Genomic DNA, 24,251 nt, shown 5'->3' on the forward strand with positions numbered 1-24,251 from the left:
AAGTAAATGAAAATATCATGCTTGGGTCGGGTGCACGTTGTCCTCACAGTAACATCCTTGCTTTTCAACACTTTAAAGAGGTCTTCTGCAGCAGATTTACCCAATACAATGAATTGTTATCTCTTGACTGCTGTTTCCAGGCGCATTGATTGTGGATCCAAGCAAGACGAAACCCTAGACTACTTTGATCTTTTTCCCATTTATCCCAGTGTTACCTATTGGGGTTCAGTTTGTAAGGGTTTGGGTCTTTTTTACATGGAGTTGCAATTCATATTGAAGGCTTGATTACAACTCAATTTACCAAATTAAGATAGGTTTTTAAAAAAATCAAGATAAGGTCTCTAAATTAAGATTGTGTGTTTGGTTTGTGTGTGGGGGGGGTGGGGAAGCACCTTATTAAAATGTAAGGCTTCAGTAAATCTTAAAGCTGACGTTCTTTTTCCTATAAACCTAGACTGCAGAATATTCAAGCGAATTGAACTGGAGCAATAGCTCATTAAAACCCTGCAGACCAACACTTTTAAAGAAAGAATACTGTCAGTGGGCGAGCAATGGAGGCATAGTCGTTACGGGTTGGGCTGGATCTGCAAGATCAGCAGTTCAAAGCATCAAAAAATGTATGTTCAGAAACAAAATAAAACATAACATTGATGGCAACACCAGCTCAAACCTTTATTCATAATAAATTTTAAATGCTACTAATTTCATAAGTGAATGAACAGAGTATGAGCCTTACACTAGGAAGACATAGGAAAATATTAAGAAGCAAGCTACTCCTCAAATTCAGATGATTGCTATTTTGTCACTAATGAGATATTTCATCCCTTAACATTAACTATATTATAGACATGTTTTCAGACTTTGATCAAAGTAATTGATTAAAATACAACCTGTCCAAATACAATCTAAAAGCAGTATATATATGCTTAACTGAAATCATGTATATGATATATATGTAATTCACTGAAATCATAGGTGATCTGTCTCAATAGAAAATTTAAGCCTTTAAATAAAATTATAAGTGCATTTATTCTGAGAAAAAAATATTACTGAAAAATCATTTTGATTTAACCCTTACAGAATTAAACATCTATGTTCCTTCCACAGCAGTATTTACCAATTAACTCAGCATGAATGAAAGCCTTTGGTGATCACATGTCTCCTGACATGTTCTTAAATCCATCCTCCAAATTTCAACTTGTTGGGTAAGTACACTCGGGAAAGATAATCAGGTGACAGGAAGGTCAAAGCTTGGATTTCTGCCTTCATTTTAGAGGCTGCCATTATTTCCATCTGCCAGAAAAACAAGACAGAGCCATTGCTGCGTTTCTGCCCAATCCACCCACTGGGGGAGGGGTGTGTGGTGGTTGTCGGGGGCCCTGGAGTCGGTCTGACCGGTTGCACACAACAGAACAGCCACTGCTGGTGGTGCCATCCTCACAGCCGTTCTGCTCAAGCCCACTGTTCTGGACTGCCTTTATTCTCCAGAAGCACAGCCGCCACCCCTCAGGGTCAGTCAGTCAGACCCCCTAGAGCTGCTATCCCTGAAAACATGGGGAATGAGTACACCCAATACGGGTGCCTCCAACAATTAGGAATGGTTGGAGCTCCTTAAAGTGATTTCTTCTCCTATGTTTTAATCAATTACTATCTCCCCCACCCTCAACCAATGATAACAGTCACAGACCATGGTTCTAAATCAGCTCCAATCTGCTGGTCTTAGCTATATCAGCATTCACATGACGCAACATTTCAATGACTATTTTACTGCCAAACAACACAGACATTGGCTGTTGGGTAACTATCACTTCAAGGAGGCTATTTTCAAAATACTAAATGAATAGCCACTGCTAAAGTTAAACGTGTGGAGTTTTTAGTTCCGCTTCAAAAAGAAACATACTTCTCGTCTCCAAAACGGCTGGCAGGTGACATACGGTCTCTTCAGGAGGCTGTCCAGTTTCATCTGGTCCCGCTTGGTGAGTGGAATTAAAGTATTCTGAGGTACGTTTAACCTGAAAGGGGAGGGGGCTGGGGTGGGTACTCCTCGAACTTGCATGCTACTTCCATGTCACTGACACTTCCTGCACTCTTTCAAGAGACCCAGGAACAAGACCTAGGAAAAGGGGTGCCCATCCGCCTCTAACTCCATTCTCACCCTCACACTGTAACCAGGCAGCTACAGAAGGGAGGTCTCACAGCCCAGAGCTTGGCTCTTGGTGCAGTAGTGCCCAGGGGCATGCGTGGACAGCAGGGGGGGAGGGGGGCACAACACTGAGAGACCTCAGACAATGGGGGTGTCTTTTTTGTTCGTTTTTAATCATTTAACAATGCCAGACCAGGGAAGTTAGGATATTTAATATTCTCTCTCATACACACACAGGTCTCTGGTCTTAAATTGGAGGAAAAAATTTTAAGTAGACCTGTGATTTTATCTTTGGATGTGTTTTTAAAATGGAACAGGAGAAGTCCGGCATTGATGATGCAGCATTTGAAGTCATATATCCTGCTCTCCCGGGAGCTTTGGTTTCAAATAATCTACATCACTGTCCCATAATTATGAGCATTTGCCAGTGGCAGCTGCTGGGTGGGGGCAATGTGAGTGAGAGGGAGGCCCGTGGGACGGCTCTGGAAGGGGTGTTTGTGTAGCTCGCAGCACCCTGTGCTCCCTTGACAGTGTAGCTTTTCGGGGTCCTGGGGGTATTGGTGTGAAATGCAACTGGAACCTCTCCAAGGCCCCCGCCTTCATAATGACCAGGTAGTCAGCCACCACCTGCCTTAGAAATGGCCTTCATCCAAAGAGATCACCCCCACAGTACTCTGGCCTTCATTTTTAAGGGGAGGCCGACCACCCCAAACTTGTCACCTCCCATGTGCAGGAAACAAGAGCCTGTGGGCCCAGGTCGCTCGAGGCTTACAGAGACCCAATACACATCTTAAACTGGCCCTCCTTAACCAGTGAGTACAGCGAGATCACAGAAAGACCGTCTTTCCTGAACGGCACATCGCTGAAGATGAGAAAGCAGTCATGATGCCTTCTGCGGAGGGTCAGGAGACCTCCTATGCTCCGGTGGAAAAGCGGAATGATGAGCCCCCCAGAGTGCAGGCAGAGTCATAAAAATGGGTACACACTTGGACCCATAAATTCTGGGAATTTTGCCAGTGGGACTACTTGGAGGTATGGGCATGGATTTGGTAACAGCGCCTCCACTGGAGTGCTCCCTTTGAGATCAGGGATTTGCTGGGCACCACCCCTGTCCGATATGATGGTGGATGACCTAACCAACCCCTCCATGTCCCAAACCAGACTCAGTAACAGAGGTACCAAAACCAGGCCAGAGAAGAAAGTGAGAGAGGGGAGGGAGGGAGGGAGGGAGGGAGAGAGAGAGAGAGAGAGAGAGAGAGAGAGAGAGAGAGAGAGAGAGAGAGAGAGAGGTATGACCCATCTTTTATGAAAAATAATAGCTACCCACAGAAGATAGCCTCGCAGGATAGAGACAAAGCATTCGAGGTACCCGTTTGTAGGTGATTTTTACCTCAGTACTTGATATGTTTTCTATCATGAACACATATATTTACCCAACATCAGACTCCCAAGCATTCAGTTATCTTGAAACGAGATGTTTCATGAAATGAGAACTTTATGATGGGGCTGGCTCATATGCAGATTGACTTATTATAACTGCTAGAGAACATGGGAAGGCAAATGATGTCAACAATTAATATTGAATTAGAGTACCGTATTTTACCTCCTAATTATAAAAGAATTTGCAAAAAAAGTTCAATTATAAAGTAAAATAAAAATGTGTTCTGGCTGCCTGGCCAGCTTGATTTGTTGTTTTGTTTTTGTTTTTTAGTAACTGAAAAAGACACCCTGATACATTTAATTCACAATTACATGATTCTGATGCAGGGACAGTCCAAGGGAAAAAACACTAAGCTTGCCTTTCTATGCTGTTGTAGGCTTATTAACACACAGTATAACGAGTTGTGTCAAATATCGTAGTTGTGCTCAATCATCTAACCTTTGAAGATCAGAAGGGAGGAGGCCAAGCCATCTAATCGCTGGAACCGTGAGATTATGAGCTTCAAAAGACATGGACTGGAATAAAGAGGGAGTACACATCAGGTCAGGCTCAGCTGCAGAGAACCAAACCCACTGTTCTAGAATCGCTTCTGACTCACATCAAACCCTACAGGACAGTGTTTCCCAGGTTATAACTCTTCATGGGAGAAGAAAGCCTCAAATTTTTTTTCTTGGAGGGAACTGGTAGTCGAACTGCTAACCTTGCAGATAACAAGCCCAACACATTACCTACTGATGCCACCAGGACTCCTTTGCAGAGAAAGCACTCAACCAGACTAACTGTCATCAAGTTGGTTCTGACCTATAGCAACTGTACAGGACAGGGTAGAACTGCCCCTGAGGTTTGGGGAGAAAATCTCATCTTTTCACCACTGAGGTGCTGGTGGGTCAGCAGCCCAAGTAGTAACTCACTACATCACAAGAGCTCTTTGCGGAGAACCAGCATACTCCTAGTTATTAGGAAGCACCCTGGTGGCAGAGGTTATACTCTGGGCTGGTTTCAGCTCACCAGGAGCTCCACAGGAGAAAGATGAAACTGTCTGGTCCTATTAGAGTCACAGCCTCGGGAACGAACCCACAGGGCAGTTCCACTCACCCCTCCAAGGTCACTGTGAGCTGGGATTGACTCGATGGCAGTGGGACAAGGACCAGAGTTAACGTTACATCCCGAGTCCACAGAAAAGAATCCCCCGGAGCTTGGCTAAGCCATACTCTCCATGACCCTTTTAAAACTGCTCCTTGGGGACTGCTGCTGCTGCTGAAAAAGACTGACAGCCTTGGGAACCCACAGGAGCAATTCTACTCTGTGCAATCGGATCACTGGGGGTCAGAATCAACTCCATGGCAGTGAGTTAGTGTTTCTGTATCGATTTCCTATAAAGCAGAAGTATAAAGGGACCCGCCTGACCTGAACTGACCATTCTCTGAGATTCATATTCTAGCCCCTGGCCCACCATTCTGCTGCCATTTCAGGAAACCTCAGGTGTAGGAGTGGGATCGCGGTCCCCACACCCCAGCATGCCTTAGCCTCACTTGGGAAGGCCCCATCCCTAGAATTTCTGATCCCCTAGGTCTGGATGGGGCTGAAGTGGGCATTTCTAATAAGTTGACATGTGATGCTGATTCCGCCAGTCCAGGCCCAGACTTGGAGACCCATGGTATATGTTAGTCCCACACTCTCGGGTGAGATTTGGTGGGGGTTCCAGTTCTCCTGATAGCAGGAGAAAAGGGAATTGGTCAAGGCTATCCCTCATACTCAGGGGGGAGCTGCTACTGTCAGCTTACCCTGTTGCTACCCTGGGCTCCACGGCCGGGCAAGTGGGGGATAATCATGCCTCTTGCCCACCGCCAGTCCTAGCTGTCAGCCCAGGGTGCCCTGGCCAGGCTGGAATAACCGTCACAGATGTGCAGGCTGGTCCTAAGCTCAGAGACAGGCTCACCCAGGACAAGGGGGGCCCGCCAGTTACTGGGGCAGGCTAAGTATAGTCAGTCTGCAGGAGACTTACCAGGGAGCCGTACTTGTAGATGCACATGATCTCTATGCCTGTTCAAAGAAAGCCAAGTGGAAAATCCATCCTCCAGCAGAGGACATGTTTGCCATTTGCCCTGCAAATTTTATCTGGTATGCGTCAGATTTCCCAGATGTTACCATGAAAATGCATGGTTCGCAGTCTGATGTGGCAAAATAAAGCAATACATGTTCTCAGATGATCACAGTGCTTAATTCTCACACAATGAACAAGTGGCCTTCTACATACTCCACGACTTCCTTATTTCCCAGACCTAGACCCTGGTTTGAATGGTTAAAAACGGGAGGAAAAGTAAAACTGAAGTGGACGTGGAGTCTTCAGTGACAGACAAGTTCGTTTCAAACAGGAAGCATAGACACAGAAGTAAATAACAGTCAGTAAAGATTCTGTGAGAAGGGTTCTGGGGCCGACAAGCACACCAGGTCTCTTCTTCCTGGCTGCTCTTTCCAACAGGCCAAGGAGACGTTACCGTGGGGATCGGCATCCACCAGGGTGAAAAGAGGGAGGTGGAACAGGTCCCACAGCTTCTTGACTAGCAGTCTTGTGTTCAGGTCTGGAACACCCTTTCCCTGAAAGGGAAATGATGCAGCTTCATCGGTGGAAGACAGCAGGCTAAACTGCATGCTTGCCTCTTCAATAACCTCAAAGTGAACCGCCCAGCTGCCCCCGAGGGTCTGGCGGGGAAGGGGTGGTGCTGGCTGCGTGGAGCAGGCAACAGGGGCAGCAGGGACGCCAGCCCCCCAACACTCACACGCACACCTGGGTCTCGGTCATCCGAATCCTAGGCAGTGGTCCTAGGGACAGACTTCAGCAGAGACAGAAATCAAATCATCAATACCTGATATACTTGACGATATTCACTGCTGTTTCATTTTAAATTGCTGCAGGTAACAATATATTACAAATCACTCTAAATAACCTAAACATCTCTAAGAATGGCACCACAGAGAGGCAGCCCAGCACAGGGGTCATGAGCAGCCATGGGAGCTAGGCAGCCTGGGCACACCTCAGCACAGCCACTTCTTCACAGGCTCAGGCAGCCGCAGTGACAGACCCTGCGCCCTGCCACTTTCCTCGTCTGTAGGAGCCCTAGCAGCCTAGTGGTTGAGAGCCTGACTGCTAACTGAAGGGCTGGCAGTTCAAACCCACCCAGCAGCTCCCTGGGAGAAAGGACCAGGTGGTGTGCTCCCACAGAGAGGCCCCTTGGAAAGAAGCCCTCGCCCACGGGGCAGTGGGTGGGGGGCAGTTCAACTCCACCATTTGGGTGGATATGAGTCAGAATGAACTTGACGGCCTCCAACAACACAGTCATCTCTCACAAGACTATTACAGGAATTAAATTACTTTATAATCACAAAGCATGCAGAAGAATGCCTGGTTCAAACTTAGGGTTTGATAGACTGACACTCTATAAAGTCAGGATGTAGTTGGAACTGACTTACTGATGCCTGGAGCTCCCTCGAGGGTGCTATCTCCACCCAGGAGGCAGGGCTGTGTTCTTGCCCAGTGAGGCTGTGGGGAAGCGGGCACGTGTGGGGTGGGAGGCAGGACTGTGTTCTTGCACAGTGAGGCTATGGGGAAGCGGGGGCGCGTGGGGTGGGAGGCAGGGCTGTGTTCTTGCACAGTGAGGCTGTGGGGAAGCAGGGGCGTGGGGTGGGAGGCAGGACTGTGGGGAAGCAGGGGGCGGGGCGCAGGGGGCGGGAGGCAGGGCTGTGTTCTTGCCCAGTGAGGCTGTGGGGAAGCGGCGGGTGTGGCGCGTGAGGTGGGAGGCAGCCGGGCCATTTTGACTGTATCACTGAAACTGCCTGGCACACAGCCGTGGAGGACGACCAGGGCAGCATTCCGTGACTTCCACCTGCCCAGAGCCCATGCTACCGCACTGTGTGGGAACCAATAGCCCTGGGAGAAATGGGGTTTCCCAGCATGGGAAACTCACCTTTGATGTCTTTAAAAACGGGTCCCCCACTTTGATTTTAGCTAGGCTTGGCAATGTTTCAACAAACACCTTGAAAATCTAGATCTACGACCCTGTGTGGTTAAAAGAATATCCAAGCGCAGAGATGGCATGAACCCATCTCACCAAGCACCGCCTCGGAGTTGCAGGGAAGGGAGAGAGAGAGTATACCGTAACCACGATGCACGGGGACATTTTGCTGCAAAACTGGTCATCTAGGAGGCGCTGGAATGTTGCATCCTTTTCTACAATCAAGAGGAATTTTGCATCTGTAATGACATCTGTGATGTTAAGGCTGCACCTTGAAGGCGAGGATACTTACACTTAATGTCCACCAACTACCATAATGGGGCCATACACAGCCAAACAGCGACACGTGCAACATTTTTATTTTCCCTTTATATAAAGCAGACATCGGCCCACCCTTGTAGGGAGCCTTGGGGGCACGGGCCGGACTGCCAGCCACAGCAGCCAGCAGATTGGAACCAGGAGGAAGACGACACTATCTGCCCCACTAAGCAGTTATAGCCACGGAAACCCCTCTATCCTGTCCTACAAGGGCGCCCTGAGTCCAGAATCAGCTCGAGGGCACTGAGTTTGATTTTAAAACATTTTTTGCAACTCATACTTTTAGACATGTGTCTGCCCTGCTAGATGGCAAACAAGTTAGGCCTCCAGGAACCACGGCATGTGCCTTTGACGTGAGAGGGTCTAACTTGCTCTTCCCACACTAGGAAGGCCTGATTTGTCAAAGGAGCGTAGGAAGAATCCTCCGAGCTTTGTTTTCCCACTTAAAGGATACTCCGGAGTCCTTGAATATTAGATGGCACAGCAACAGCCTGAGTTAATGAAACAAGAAAGGGGGTTGGTGGTGTTTCGTTTCATTTTAACAAGCAACTATCACTACGCTTGACAATCAATCACAGGAATCTAGTTTCATCCTTCCACTGCACCCACCAGCAGAGATGCTGTCCGCAGTCAAACAGCAGGAAGGCGATACGCTGACCCCTAGCAAGAAAACGGATGCATGGTCCGCACTACCTCCCAGCAGGTGAGACCCTCTAGAAAGCCCTGCGGACAAAGTTCAACAAGCAGACCCTGAAGTCACGGGCAGTGAGGCTTCCTTGGGCTGGCTCTCCGAAACATCGCCTTTTTCCCCCAACAGGTCCCTGGGCCCTTTCCAAACAACAGTGCTAGCTTAGTCCCAGAGCCTTGCTCATCCCAAAGTCACCCAGCAGGTGAGCAGGACAGAGATGAACTTCAGGGTAGGTAAGTCTTCAGAGGCTTACAGAAATAGCCGTGCTTGTCTGCCCCGGCAATGCTCCCTGGACATAACAGTGCACGTTTGAAAGGCATGTACACCTGCATACAATGCAACACAGCAGTTGGCAATTGGCATGTTCTGAGACAATGGAACGTAGAACCCTAGGAAGCAGATAGTTCAGGTTTGTTTCCAGAATTTTTTTTCCAGGGAGGTGGCAGCTTAGTATTTGTAAATCACTGTAAGAAAACTTGTTCTCACACAAATAGTTGAAAAGGGTATTTCCAGATCTTCAACTCTGCACGGCACAACCACGCCAGAAGAGGAATGCACTTCAGAAACACGGGGTCTGACGGGAGCCGAGCGGGGGGATGCTTACTGTGGAGCAGCCCATACAGCTCACTCTGGTGCCGTCTTCCTCGGTGAAGCTCAGATTGCCAGCTACTAAGCCTTTCGACGTTGATAACTGGAAAAGTAATGGGCACATATGAAACCCCTTTCATGACCATATGCTGTTAAGCCAGTCCACCTGTTCACCTGCAAGGCGACCTAACTCAGGATGGAACCTAGAAGAGCAAACTGGGCAGGGAATTGGGGAATGGCACGTATTGCGGAGCTCCTTTGGTTTAGCGCAAAAGCCTGGGCTTCGTAGTGTGTTCCACGTTGGGCGCCTAATCACAAGGCCAGCAGTTTGAGCCCCGCCCCCACCCCAAGTACTCTGCGGGTGAAAGATGAGGCTGTCGGCTCCTGTAAGGATTTACAGGCTTCCAGACCCACAGGGGCGGTTCACATCTGTCCTACAGGGTTGCTAAGAGTTGGAATGGATTTAATGGCAGAGTTTGGTTTGGGGTTTTCTGATTCTGTTCACTTATCGAAGGGAAGGTATTGAAAACAGATCGCATACGTTTATAATGACAAGGAAATAATGTCAAGATAAAGCGCGGATTACATGTTTATCTTGGTAACAATTTTGTATACCTGCTGCTTTAAACGAAGCTTGTTGATGCCCAAAGCTAACTTACTATGTGCAGACTCCTCCTAGGCACTTTCAGCATGCAGGAAATGTCGTTGATTATATTGTCCACAACAGTCTGGGTGCCAAAGAGCTGGCTGTCGGTGTAATAGATGTCTCTATGAAAATTTCAAAAGGTACATTTCTAATTAAGGCACATTCTCTGAATATGGCAACTGTGATCTCATTTGAAGAAAACATGAGCTAGCTCCACCCCCCGCATGAAGAAAGTAATCTGCCCCTGTGGCCAGCAATTCTGGAAACACTCACAGCCACAGTCGACTAAGCCACAGCTCATGCTGTACTACAGAGTCAGTGGCCAGACCAATACGCTTACCTTTTGGTTGCATACGTGTTGCTTTGTACGAGCCTATAAATCATGGATAATATTTTCAGGATTAGTGCTGGGAAGAGATGTGACAGACAGTTACTTGTGATTCTCGTCTGAATGAAAAGGACACAGCCAACAGAAATGACCACTGCATTCAATTTAACACAAAGGAACATCAGATGATACTTGAGGGATATTGCAAATCTCCAATTACTATCTACTCCTTTTTATCTTTTCAAAATAGAAAAGCTGAAGACAGAAAAATAACTGCCTGAAGAATTGGGTAAAACTAACTTCTCCATGGACTGCCAAACACGAAGGATAATTTCTTACTAAGTCATCAACCTTCAAACATCTGCCTCCACAAGTTGACAGCATGAAGTTCTAGACATTTCTCTCAAGTACAAAAGTTGTCTATTAAAGAACAAGTACTGCTGTCTGACTAGGAACAATTAAAGGTTAAAAGGGAGTCAAATATATCTACTTTTTTCTTAATCACTAAAAGCCAAGAAAGATGAATTTACCAAAATTTTGAGCAGATTTTGGCGAATCGCTTTTGATTTTTCTTGTGGTACAATGAGATACCATTTGAAGACCCACGGAATCTTCAAACCTGTCATTTTGTTTAAAACAGGAGAGTGAGATGAAAAAGTAAGTATATTCTGAACATTAACCAACACATATTTTATGGGAGGGATCGTAACCAAGGCAACAGAAGTATAAAGTGTTGAATGGGAAACAAAGGGCTGTGTCAGCATTCACCTAGAACACAATAAAACATTTAAAGGAGGGAAAAACCCATATATTTTATGTCCCTCTCGTTATTTAAATTCCACGTCTCCTTTCAATGTAATCACTGAAGTGTTTGGCATAACTTCTTTGTAATCTGTGGTCATTACAGGTGATGATTAGCTTTGTAATATACCAAGGCACCACAATAAAGTTTTTAAAGCAAATGAATTAAGTCCTTCTTTATTGATATTCATTTATTATTTGCTGGGAAGACACTGGGTTTATGTAGTATGTTTTCAAGTCTCTTAAGTTTTATTACTCTCAATAATTGTTAGTTTGGAAACCTTACCATTCTTATTGAACACCCGAAGTTACATTAAATCATTTATATTACTAAATTGCACTGCCAAACCTGACCTAAAGGTGGCACAATACACCAGGCAAAGATGTCACATGTCCTTCTGGAAACCTGGATGAAATCAAAGTACTATGCAAAAGAAGTCGCTGGTGCCCGCCCACCACCACCCAGTTTTGGGACTTTGATACAATGGGAGAAGCACAGAACAGAACTAAAATTCTTAAAAAGTCAGACTTGTTTCATCACTTGAGACTGGCAGACTCCCCAAAACCATTGCCCTTGGAACTTTGAACCCAAACCACCCTGAGTTATCTTTGAGTGAAATACCATGCAGGTACACTACACAGAAATGGCTAAAAAAAAAAAAAATGGGACCCTAATATTCACTGAAAATTTTTCTTTTTAAATATGCAATATATGACAGTTTACATTCACTATATTTATTATCAAAGAATATGTGGTGACTAAACTTGGCTGTTGAGTAGTAGCAATGCCGTTGGCTGACTTTACTCTGCTTGGAAAGATGACTTAGCAGGGGGAGGAGATCTGGCAAAAGAAAAGGCCTTTCAAATGTGCAGCTCTGTTCTGAACATGTCTATGTTAGTCTTGGGTGTTGGCTGTCATTTCTTCCACTGAGTGCTGTGAACATTTCAATACAAGTTTGGGGTCTATTTTAGCTTTCAGAGGAGCTCTGTGTTGCAATGGGGTAAACGTTGGACTGACAAATGCAAGGTTGCTGGTTCAAACCCACCAGCCGCTTCCCAGGAGAGATATGAGGCTGTCTGCTCACTGAAGACTTACTGTCTTGGGACTCCTAAGGAGCAGTTCTACTCTGTCCTACCTATTCCGCCTGTGGGGTCACTATTGAGTTGGAAATAGCTGGATGGCAGTGGGTGGCTTCATCATATGCATTCAGTTTCAACCTCTATTGGTGCTCCATTATATGTTCCTAGCATAATCTACCCCCCCCCCCCGCCCCGGCCACCTACCCAAATGAGCCCTGCAGGTGCAACGGTTAAGTGCTGGTGATTCCTACTCACTAGAAGCTGGTTCCACAGAGAAAAAAGCCCTGATACCCGCTTCTGTAGAAAACCGTCCTCTGTCCCAAGGTGTTACTGACTCAGAATCGACAGCACCCAAGGACAGCATTGTTTTCCTCCACTGCCTCTGTCACATCTACTGGTTTATAGAACCTTCGTGCCTTGGATATATTTTGTAAACGTCCTCAAGTCCCCCCCCCTTTTTTTTGCAGGGCAGAGGCAATAAAACAAAAACAATCTGATTAGAACTCGGATGCAAATAACGACACAGATATGGTATCTAAAAGGAAAAATGCTGAATGCCTACTTGATATTTTCCCAGCTTGATCTGTTGTCCATCATGAACACAGGTGCTTCATTGCTTGCCAAGCTGGCGACTACGCCTTGGATAATATTTTCGATAGATGCAAGAACTTCAGAACTAAAATCACAAATACACTCTGATTCCACCTTAATCATAGAGCAGGCTTTTACAGCATGTGACACACGAGAACAACACAAGAGGAACTTTTGATTTTGTCTGTGGTTTTTTAAGACTGGAAGTCCATGTCAGTAATGCTCTCTCCCACTGAACCTTGACAGCAGCACACCAGGACCATTGCCTTCATAGCGAGTACTTAGGGAGACGTGTCATTTGCTTACAACTTCCTGCAAGCCTCAAATAATTTCCACTTGAAGTCAGGGTTCCCTTTCAATCAAGTAGACAATATAGTTTATAAATGTATCCTTTCTAATTTTTCTATCAACTTTTCATCTAGAATTTAGAAACAAACACATTGGTTTGAGCGTCTACTGATAAATGTTTTCTATTAGAAGTGACGGACCACTGGCTTTGAGCTCCATTTTTTCCCCCTTTCTAAAACGTAGGACAACACTATTCCAAAAGAAACAGGCTTGCAGCACATCGCCCTAATTGATCTCATGCCTGGAATCAACTCTTGAATTTTGGTGATACAGAAAGGAAAAAAAAAAAGTTTAATCATTACCATGAAAATAAAGTGTCAGGCCTGTACCAAATGGTTGACTTGGCAACTATTAGACCGTTTTACAGCACAAAATTAAGATTGAGCCCAGTTTTCTGTCAGCTGACTCTTTAATTTCATAAGCCATTAGCTTTAAAAAATGTTCTGTTCCAAACACAATTAGCCTATTGCCTGGAGTGGGTGACCCAAATGAAATACAGAAAAGAGCGCAACGTTTTAATGTTATGCCCACGCCAAAGCTTTCACTGAAAAATCAGATCTCCGAGGATGAAGTTTAAAATCAAGATTTTCTAACAGTGAGAGGTAAGTAAAAACGGACACAAACATCTCATTAAGTTTTCCTGTTGGAGGATGGGAAAATGCTCCACAAAACTGTAACCAACCTGAAAGACACAAACAAATTAATTTATATCTGTGGTATAAACAAGGGGCTTCCCACTCCTTCCAAGGAAATTCTTCTGTTAAAAATGTGTTTGTTTATGGTTGTTTTTGTTTTGTTTCAGGGAGTTGGCTCAGACTTACAAATCACAGGCAGGCATTTGTTTAGCCATGAAAACCCCTGTTGGTGCAACCAGAGGGCAGATGACCGGAGCCAAGCAACAAAGCACCGGAAGTAAAGGAGACCAACAGCAGAAATGTGTTCCTGCAGTGAATTCTGATTGGGTAACTGGTCAATTTTTGAGATTCATTTTAAAAAATTAATATTAAAGAAAAAATAATGAAAATATGCACATTCTTTCCATTTCCATCTACATGTCAAGAAAACCTCCCCTTTGTCTTAATAGAATTCAATTCAAACATTTATGTTGACTACCTGGTAATTTTGAGAAAACGGTTGTTGACTAATGACTATTGAATTTCCCTTAAAAGAAAAAAATGGGAAAAAAAGAAGCTCCAAAATCTTTTAAACATTAGTATAATCAAAGCAAAAGAAACCCACCACCCTCGTCAGTCTGGCTGTGGGGGTTCCGGAGCATTGCAGAAGGGGCACGTCTAGGAAGGGAACATTCTAGAAGCCGCGCAAGGGGCGCCCTAACCAGGCTTTGGGGGGCGGCAGAGCGGGCTCGGGGTGGGCCGCCCAGGGGTGCCCTTAGTGGGGGAGCAGTGAGGAGGCCCTGCTCCCGTGACGTCAGACAGACAGGTGGTGATGGGCGCCCCACGTTCGCCCCTCCTCAGTCCGCCCCTTCCTTGAACATGCTCGGTCCCTCATATACCTCGAGGCCCGGCTCGTCTCCCCTCGAGCGGGCGCCTCGCCCCCTCTCCTCAGGGCGGCCCGCAGCGAAGCCCTGTGCCGGTCCAGGGCCTCGAAGAAGGAGGCCGCAGGCCCCTCGGGCGCCAAGGCCATGAGGGCACGGAGCTCTTGGCCGCCGCAAGCCCTTCTGAGGGAAGCACGCCTTTCCGGGCTTTTCATTGGCCACACATGCGCACACGTCATCCGTGGGAGGCGGGGCCAGAAGGAGGCGGGGTCAGGAGGGGCGGGGCCATGAGGAGGCGGGGCTTGTCGCAGCTCCTCCCCCGGGCTGAGCGGATGCGCCCAGGGCCCACTTCTCAGGTGTGGTCCCGCCTTGGAAGCTAGTCGGTGTGGGTGGTGCTCGCCTCCTGGGCCACAAGGTGTGGTGAATGAGGACGTGGATGTGCAAGGCAGCTTGGAATTGTGGACCTAGAATTCCTTGAGATGATTATATTTAGCTTCCCTTTCTTCTTGCTGATTGAAGTAGCAGCAGCGACTTTCATTAAAACAGAATTATGGAGGCCCAGTTAGGCATTCAGATCAAAGGCTGCATTGCATCGGGCAAATCGGCTGCACGGGACCTGTTTAGAGGGTTGAAAGTAAGGATGTTACTATGAGGACTAAAGGGTGCTTGACCCAAGCCGTGGTATTTTCAATCGCTCCATATGCGTGAGAAAGTTGGACATTGAATACAGAAGACTGAAGAAAATTGATGCGTTTGGATATTGAAAGTACTCCGAACTGCAAAAAGGAGTCTGTCTTGGAAGAAGTATAGCCAGAGTGCTGCTTAGAGGCAAGGATGGCCAAGCTTGCTCTCATGTACTTTGGACACATTGTCTGGAGAGACCAGTCCCTGGAGAAGGCTGTCATGCTTGGTAAAGTAGAACAGTGGACAAGAGGAAGGCCCTCAGCGAGGTGGATTGCCATCATGGCTCCGACAATGGGCTCAAGTACAGCATGTCCCATTAGCAAGTTAGACTCTGGGTTCGGCCTTGATTAAGGCCAAACAAAAACCCTACCCTTATTACCGTTTCCATCGTGGTTGAAGTCTTACAATATTCATTTCACATAGCCGATCTCTTCTAATTCTTACAGCAACCAAGGGGTCCCTAATGCCATCACCCCGGTTTCGTTAGGAGGAGGAAGTGAGGTCCATATTGCTCTGGCAGCCCTGGTTTCAAATTCCAGATGGACCACTTTGGAGGGCTCTCAGAGTCAGCAAATGGAATATAGAACACCCGGGTGAAAATGGGAATTCAAAGAAAACAACGGCTATTGGGGCACACAATTTTATTAAGAAAAATAGTATTCAGGTTTTATCTGAAGGGCAGATTTAATTGGAATCCTTCTGTTGCTGTTGTCTTGTTGCTTTTGACGCTGCAGCTGCACCCAGTTTTCCCGCTAAGGCATTAGGGGCACATACCCTTCTGGAACAGAAGTCCTGAAACCCCAAGCCCACTGCCATGGATCAAGTGAATTGGGACCCTACAGGGCAGACTAGAACCACAGAAAAGCAGCCTGCCACATCTTTCTCCAGCTGATGACTTTCTGGGTTCCAGGACCAGCCTTGGGGTGACAGTCAAGTGTTTTAACTACTGCACCATGTACTAGAGCGGATGCTCTGAGCACCCGGTTTGCAGAAGGCTGCGGATAGCAGTGAAAAGCCAACACCCATTTGCAGAGTCCCCACGTGGGTTAAGCCTCCACTGAATTCTGTCTGATCATGAACTTGGGATGAGAACAGTCTTGCCCTGGTACAGAGTGCATTGAAAAGTGGATTACCTCCACCCCTCTCCAGCCAGCCCAGGGAAGCCCAGTGCCCCTTAGGGACTTGCCTGGATGCACCCTCTATGGAGATCCTTGAAGGTGAGTGCGATGGGTGGAGGGTGTTAATGCCCTGTCAGCCATGCCCTGAGTGATTTGGTCAGGAGGCCAATCTTGTAAATTCTTCTGACATAATGTCTCCCACCCATGGTGCCCTTTCCACTTCTGTGGTCCCACCCAGGAGTTTCCCTTGTGTTCCCTGCCTTATTTAAACAGTAGTGTGGTTATGAAGGGAGTCCTGGTGTAGCGGTTATGAGTTGAGCTGTGGTCTCCGTGGTCAGCAGTTCAAAACCACCAGCAGCAGCTCCTTGGGAGAAACACTGGGCTTTCCACTCTCATAAATGGTGACAGTCTTGGAAACCCACAGGGGGTCTCTGAGTCACCATTACCTCGATGACCATGAAAGTTTCGATAAGTAAGTGGTTACGAATGCTTACTACAACCGCATGCTAATGGCCTCCCTCCCCGGAAGATGTGTCTTTGTCTCCTTAAATTACATTTGTGATTGGGGTCTCTTTTGTGCCCCCCAAACAGCCACCAGGGCTCTTCGGAGCCGATGGTAGGAATTTTGAAGCACCAGGGACGGAGTTCTTGTCTGTATGCCTGCATGGGAGAGACAGGAGCAAGCTCCTCTCTGGACTGGGTGGGGCCTCGGAGCCTGTGGGAGCCTGTTCCTGCACAGATGGGGGTCGGAGACTGGACCCCTAAGGCCCCACTCCACCTACTCCCGAGAACCGTGTTGATCCCTCAGCTCCCAGATACCAGGCAGTTCCCAAAATGGAAGCTGGCTTTGCATCGCACGTAACGCTGCTCACAGCCCAAGGGGAGGCAGACTCTGAGGAGAAGCAGGGGACCATCTCAACACTTGGGTTGACAGACCAGTAAATGCATTTAGAATCAGACAAAGAGGTAAATACAATCACCTTCCTCTTTCATAGGCTGGGAGAGGCTGAACCATTTGAACAAGATGGCACCGCCTCCCCCAAATTACAGAGCACCCCCACCTTGGTGGCACAGTGGTTAAGCTTGGCTGTTGGATCAGGGGGGGAAAGATGGAGTAGCCAGATCCCATCAGGGGTGCAGTCTTGGAAGCCCTTTGGGTTCAGTCTCTGTCCTACAGGGTCGGTCTTTGTCTTATAGGGTTGGTCTCTGTCCTATGGGGGTGGTCTCTGTGCTATGGGGCAGGTTTCTATCTTCTGGGGTTGCTATGAGGCGGAATGAATGAAGCGTTCTAAGTGAAAGGCTTAGGGGCTCCCCAGGACTCTAATCTGACCTCAGTGACCCCTAGCATATGAGGTAACCCAGAACCTGGTAGCAGTATGTCAGCATTTCAGGGGGGCTTCTGCGTGTATGGCCCTGCCTGCCAAAGGGGCTCTCCTTCCTGCTCATGAATGGCCTTGAAGGCCAGCGGGTCAATCTGGGCATGTTATCGGGGGTGGGTGGGCATGGCTCTGGCTCTTTGGAATGAATCTTTGCACTGCACAGACCCTTTCTCTACCCCTTGGCATTGGAGTCAGCCTAGGGCATCGGCCTTACAAGATCCAACACAGAATGAAAGTCCGGGCCTGGAGGGTTGGGGAGGGAAGGGGCACAGACAGGGAATAAAAGTCCACAGGGAGCAGACCCTGTAATAAACCTGGCATTCCTGTGGGGAGGAGCCCCAGGGGCAGACTTGAAAGGCCTGGAAGGGGCTCCCACCTGGGCAGACAAAAGCAGGCAGTGCTAGCCTGGCCTTCCTTCCAGCCCAGATGTGTCTGCCCTCCTCCTCCGTCTGGGGCCTCCAGGTACCTGCCTCCATGCAGGTACAGGAGCAGAGCCCCTCCCCCCTCCCCATCAGCGGTTTACAGCACCCCAGATCAAAGACAGAAACCCAGCTAAATTACTCTGGCAGCTGGCAACTGAAGCTGGCAGGTACCCACTCCCAGGTCCTCTCCCAGTGTCCCCAGCTTCACTCATTGGGGGAAACAAAGACTTCACCATCAAATCCACACTGGCGAGTCTTTCCCAGCAGCCAACCTGACCCCAGAATCTCAGGTCCAACCCTCCTCTTCGAGTCATGTTGAACACAGGCACAATTAGTGTTTCAGCTCGGGAAACCAAACCCAAGCCCACCAAACAGAGGATAGCCACCCCAGAGGGGCCGAGCCCGTGGCCCTTCCAGGGGCAGTCTGCCTCCTCTTCCTCCCATGGAGATATGACCTCTGACCTTTGGATGAGCAGCACTGTGCTTCCAGGGCTGCGCCTTCCAGTTCTAACACCTCCTTCAAAAAAGGGGGGAGGAGGGGGAGGCAAGGGACAAGTAGCCAAGGAAGAGGCTGTCCTACTTGTCACAGATGAACAAGTCTGTTTGTTTGCTCTCAGAGAGAGGGGGACAGCTCACTGCCCAGCCGCCCTCAGCATCATTTTCCATCACTGACAACTCCCGGCTAACCTGGTTTCATGCCCACTTCTCCTTCCAGCAAAGCTCAGGGCTCATCCTCTTCTGCACACAAATACTCCAACCTGTGTCTGCGAGAGACACCTAGTTGTTGCCAAGTCCGTCCCAACTCGGGGTGAGCCGTTGTGCCTAGGAGACTGCTCCACAGGGGCTTCAAGGCTGGGACGGTCAGGGAGCCTGGCTGCCAGCCTTATCTCCTGAGGCATTCCTAGCTGGGTTCACACTACCCACCTTGAGGCGAGTCCCTGAGCCCTGACCTGTCTGCACCCCTGAAAACAAGCACCCTAAGACCAGGAACACCCCCGAATCGCAATCCCACGGCCAGAGGACGGCTGCCGACGATGCCACTTTCAGGGCCCATCTCCTCGTCACTGCTGAGCCTTCTCCAGTCTGGATTTCTATCTTTTCATTTTAATACAATCACTTTTATTTTAAAGCAATATTAAAATGCAAATGAAAGGCATCTAGCAATCTTTCTGTTTCCTCTGCTTGTGTTTAAATCAATGCAACTTGGCTAACAAAGCCTTCTTGTTCCACAAAGGAGAGCGGGAAATTTTAATTCAAAAGGAGGGAGGCTTCAACACCCATGTATTCATAAGGGCCCTTGGCAGCACAGGAGAGGTGTGGCTTGTTCTTTGATGTGATTCTGCAAACTAAGGACTCCTTCCTTTCAGCCGAAGAGAGAAATTCCAAAAGTCGGGTCCTGGTTTTCAAAAGTCGTCTGTTCGAGCTCTCAGGAATCACAGCGGGTCGTGGCTGGCCCTGGGTTGCTACGGCCCTTTTTGCCGCAGAGTCGGCTCTGCCTCATGGCGGCCTTCTGTGGGGCAGCAGGAAACCTTACCTGGTCCTGTGCCATCTCTGCCATCAGAATATGTTTGGGTCCTGTGGTGGTCAAGTGCTGTCAGGCGGGTTCCGACTCATAGTGACCTCCTGTCTAACCGAAGGAAACACCCCAGACAGCCCACCACCCTCACCTTCCCTGCCCTTGGTATTTGTCGCCCATGGAGGGTCCTATTTAAAGATTTCATTGAAGTTTGATGACTTAGGGGGCAGGATTTCATGTGTGGCTTGAAAGTTGGGGCTCTCCGCTCTATGTGTAGGCCTTTGATGGGAGAGCCCTAAGGTTGGGAAGTCCCGAGCTGGTCTGGGCCTCTCATTGCTAAACACGGTTCCAGCTGACTCGCCCACCAGCCTGATCCCACCCTCACTGCCATGGAGTCATTCAAACTTGTAGCGACCCCCAAGGTAGACCAGCCCGTGGGTCTTGAGTCTGTTCGCCTTCTTGGAGTGGAAAGGCGTGGGATTCTCTCACGGAGCAGCTGGTGGTTTTGAACTGCTGGCCTTGAGGTTAGCACCCCACATGTAACACATTACCCCACCAGGGCTCTTGTACAAAAGTCCTCCAAACTGGCCCAGGCACTGGGATGGAGCGTCAGGCAGGAGCAGCCCTTGCTCAGTGCACAGAGCCGGATCTGCAGGAGGTCCTGAAATGGTTCCCGGAGAATGCGGGTTGGCTGTTTCCTGCTGGCCCAGCCGGATTCCTGCACTTGCTCAGAGCTTTATGTCTTTCTCCCTCACAGTTGGGCCAGGCTGCTAATGGTTCCACCCCTCCCCCTGTCCTCCACCTCCCCCTAGGTCAGGACCGCTGAGGCCATGACCTTGGGACACCCCACCACAACAGCTCTCAGACAGCACCGACATCTTGTTCACTTTCCTCTTTGAAAGTTGTTCGACACTACAGAGAGTTGCTTTGATTTAAGGAGACTTTAAGACTTCTTCAATAATTCTCCTCCCTGTCGGCTGCTGCTTTTCTTGTTTGTTTTCCATGTTTCAAAAAGGGCTCCTGGATATTGGTTTTGCTAGAAGGAGGCTTCTTCTGCAAAATCCAAGAAGGTGAGCTTGGTGCCAGGAGCAGGTGAGCTGGCACTTCTGGGGGTGCCCCTTCCTGTCCCCCGATTTCCAGGCTTGGGAACACACCAGAGGGTCCACCCGGAGTGTCTTCCCAGTTCCCAGCCCTCTCTTCCGCTATCACCCATCTGTGGGCCTCCCTCTCCCACCCAAAACCCTAAACCAGCTGGAGACTCCTCCCCACGGTGACGCCAGGACTTTCAGAGTAGCCCAGGTTTCAGAGGCTAACGGTGAATGGTCGTCCAGAAGCTGGAGGCCCGGCTTCCCTTCCAAGGCCCTTCTAGGTAACCTTGACGCTCCAGCCTATTTGGGAGCCACCAAGTGAGCACGTGAGCCATGTGTGCCATCCTTCCACCTCCCTGTGGCTGCATGTGTGTGAATCAGTCTGGGCTGTGCCAGTTGCAAGTGCCAGGATGCCAAAAATAAATGACTGAATCCCCACATCCGGGGACTTCAGGCTGAGCTCGATTCAGTCGCTCAAACAGAATTTTCAGACACCTGGGTCTTTCCATCCCTCCGCTTTGGTCTTCGCTGTGGAGTCTTCATGCTCAGGCAGGCTTTACCCACTCCCTCCCCACTGACCTAGGGGGTCGCCAGCAGTTCTGGCTTGCCCACACATCTTTGCAGTTATCCAAGTGGAATTACCTGGATCCAAGTAGAATCCATCTTTGCTTCTACAGTTTCCCTCCATGTCCCGGGCTGACTGGCATTGGCCCAACTTGGGCCCCACGGCCATGGTGGAACCAATCACAGGGGCTGGGACAGAGAATGAGTCCGGTGGTCAGCCTGGGCTCTAGAACATTCTTGGTCACATGACCACTGTGGCCCCAATCACAAGAGTTGGAAAATGGAATGCGTCTAGTGGTCAGGCCTGGGTTCTATGGTCCTTGCTGGAAACCTAGGGAAGAACTTCCGGCCCACCTTGAAACTCCTGAACTAGGAAAGAGGGGATTCCACAAGGCCATGGCCTCAGCTGTCCCCTGGCCTGGTCAACTCAGCCCAGACCTCTAGTGCCCAGTGGTCCCAGCACAGACTCAGCTTCTGCGTGGCGATTCCAGAGCCTCATGCTCTGTTCTGTTCAGGTCACGGGGCCTGCATTTCAACACCATTATCTCTGTATCCCATTAGATCTTGGCACGAGCAGTAGGAGTTGTCAAAATATAACTGAACCCTGCCTGTGCCCGCTTGTTTATTGGAGAAATAAATAGAGAAAGAAAATCAGCTGAGCAGATGCTCTCTTGAATGGAAGGAATGGACCCTCCCGGGAGGCACATGCAACTGACAGATGCTGGGGGGTGGGGGGGATGGACTGGCATCTACTTGTCCCCCCAACAAGCAAGGACGTGGCCACAAAACATGAAGCTAGCTAGCGCCTTCCATCCTGGGGAAGGAAAACCTCCCTGGGCTACAGGTAGACTCCAGTGAAGGGGAGAGGCGAGCAGAAGGTGCACATCTGGGATGTATTAGAGGGCGTGGGGCTGCACAGGGCTCTAGTCCATCGTCTGACTTGGGGCTGGACACCAGCCACTGGGCTCCATATTCGTTATAGGAAGTCTTGAAAATAAATAAATAACGAAAAGAGGGAGACCCTGTGGTGGTTACATAATCTGGTGTCAATTTGAGACTATTGAGAGTGAAGTGGGAGAGATTAGCCTTTCAGTCCGGTCGCAACTTGATGACCTCATTTGGAGGTGCTAAGGAGATAAATAGCTCACTGGAGGCCAGACCCACTCTCGCTGCTTGTCTCCCTGCGAGACATACCTGTTGACAAGCCGCATAGAACGACGCTGATGGAGCCAGAGCTCGGGAGCTGGAGGAGCCACCTGGAGACCCATGGCAGTGCTGAGATGCTTCCACCACCACTGGATCCACGAGACTTCCCACCCACTGGCCTGTGATCTCCCTGCACTCGGCGTCATTGCATGTGTTGCGTGAGTCTGAAGAGGAATTTATGGACTGGCATCGGACATATGAGCTAATATCGGACTTACAGACTTGAACTGGACAGGGCTAGGATGTTTTCTCAATATACAATTGCTTTTATATAACGCTCTTTCTTTTACATGGACGAGTGTCTCTGGATTTGTTTCTCTAGTCCACCCGGACTAACATGATCCTCAAGGAGCTGGACTGACACAATGGCGGCAGATCGTGAGGATGCTGCAGGGCCAGGCAGTATTTTATTCTGGTGTCCATAGCGTCACTGTGAGCCAGAAATGACTCAGCGGCACCTCACAACAACATGCCTCTGGGGTTCGGGAGCATGAAGATCAGCCCAAGGCAGGTCCCTGTGAGGTGGATGTGAGACAGACCTCCGCTCTCCAACTCCACCGTTCTGCCGACTGTGGCACCAGCTGTCTTCCTCGTGACGCTCTCCCCTTCTCGCTGGGTCCGGGCATGTGTGGCAGGAGTCTCACAGACGACCCTGACCAGTTAAGTCGTTTTATTAAGGAAGTCAATGAGCTCTGGTGACACTGAGGGTTAGGGGTGGGGCTGCTAACTGCAATGTCGTTGGTTCAAAGCCACCAGCAGCTCTGAAGGAGAACGATGAGGCTCGCTGCTGCCGTAAAGATGTACAGTCTCAGAAACCCGATGCCGGCTCACTGTGACCATGGCCGTGGGTTCTGATCGAGGTTGTAAAGGAGTACACTGGGATCTGGAGCAGGGCTGGAAAGCCTGACAGCAGCACCGAAGGGGAAGCTCTCCCTTCTTCCGGGCAGGGAAGCTCTCCACCCAGCAAACAGTCAGGCGATGCTTCTTCCTGCCTCACAGATGTCCCCTGAGTCTCCTTAACCTGAGTCTCCAGGACAGGGCGCCTAGCCCTGCTATCTGTCACCACTGACCCTGTGCAAGATCTCTTCTGGGCCTTTCACTCCCTGCCTTCAGCCCCTGAGAGAGATCTGGTAGATTTCCCTCTCTCTTCTGTCGTTATCTCTTTTCCCCTCTTGTCTTTGCTCTTCCCTGGGCCTTTTCCTTTTCCTTGTTACCGCAGGCTGACTGGATGGATAAGAAAACTCCAAGTCAAATTCAAACCTCAGCCCTCCCATCAGGCCCATGAACTGACCAATCCTTCTCAGTAGGCCACAGGCACTTCATTTGCATAGCAGACAGTAGTCACTTCATTTGCATAAATTTCCAGATGACATCTGTGCCAGGTGCATCCCAGAGACCAATCACAGAACAAGCTGCAGCTCAGGACCAAATGAACAGTCTCAAACCACAAGTTGTTCACAGCTCAACCAGGAAATATCCATCAACCTGGACACAAGTGACAAACTCTCTGGGCCCCAAAATAGGACTTAAGGGGGAAATCTAACGCGAGTTGTCTTGCCCCAAAAGACAAAAACACTGGGTCATGTACAGGGACTCATTTGAACCCAGGCTGGACTTGACACCACGCTGCACCACCAGCCTGGGGAGCTATTGTGCTTTTGTGTGCTGGGCTACAGTCTTCTTTCTTGTGGGGCTTCTTCCACTCACAAAGCAGGGTTCAGACATCTGCTGTTTATGCCCAGTGTCTCACACCCCATGACACTGGGTCACACTCCAGCCCATGTCCCTACCCAG

At 48.9% G+C, this 24,251-nt stretch overlaps 1 protein-coding gene across 2 annotated transcripts; it reads right to left on the reverse strand.

The window, feature by feature from the left end:
- Positions 1-1,173: 1,173 nt before the first annotated feature.
- On the reverse strand, positions 1,174-14,629 carry SPO11 (SPO11 initiator of meiotic double strand breaks). Of its 2 annotated transcripts, XM_075527828.1 has the most exons (13): positions 14,499-14,629; positions 12,609-12,722; positions 10,696-10,784; positions 10,178-10,244; positions 9,851-9,959; positions 9,208-9,294; positions 8,370-8,406; positions 7,739-7,848; positions 6,083-6,182; positions 5,590-5,627; positions 4,023-4,099; positions 1,901-2,012; positions 1,174-1,293 (listed from the first exon to the last, which is right to left on the reverse strand). In XM_075527828.1, the coding sequence occupies exons 1-13, from the start codon at positions 14,627-14,629 to the stop codon at positions 1,174-1,176; spliced, it is 1,191 nt and encodes a 396-aa protein (XP_075383943.1). The 2 variants fall into 2 exon arrangements, with proteins under 2 accessions (XP_075383943.1, XP_075383944.1); XM_075527829.1 differs by lacking the exon at positions 12,609-12,722.
- Between the last annotated feature and the right edge of the window lie 9,622 nt (positions 14,630-24,251).

This window comes from Tenrec ecaudatus, chromosome 12 (genome assembly GCF_050624435.1).
Source record: "Tenrec ecaudatus isolate mTenEca1 chromosome 12, mTenEca1.hap1, whole genome shotgun sequence".
In the NCBI taxonomy this organism is placed as follows: domain Eukaryota; kingdom Metazoa; phylum Chordata; class Mammalia; order Afrosoricida; family Tenrecidae; genus Tenrec; species Tenrec ecaudatus.

Bases quoted from the DNA above. Each gene is read 5' to 3' on its own strand.
- SPO11 (XM_075527828.1), bottom strand. From the start codon at position 14,629: ATGGCCTTGGCGCCCGAGGGGCCTGCGGCCTCCTTCTTCGAGGCCCTG. The intron at 12,723-14,498 runs GTATATGAGGGA...TTGTGATTTTAG, and splicing joins GAGACGAGCCGGGCCTCGAG to TTCTGAAGTTCTTGCATCTA. The intron at 5,628-6,082 runs GTAACGTCTCCT...TTCTTTGAACAG, and splicing joins GGTGGATGCCGATCCCCACG to GCATAGAGATCATGTGCATC.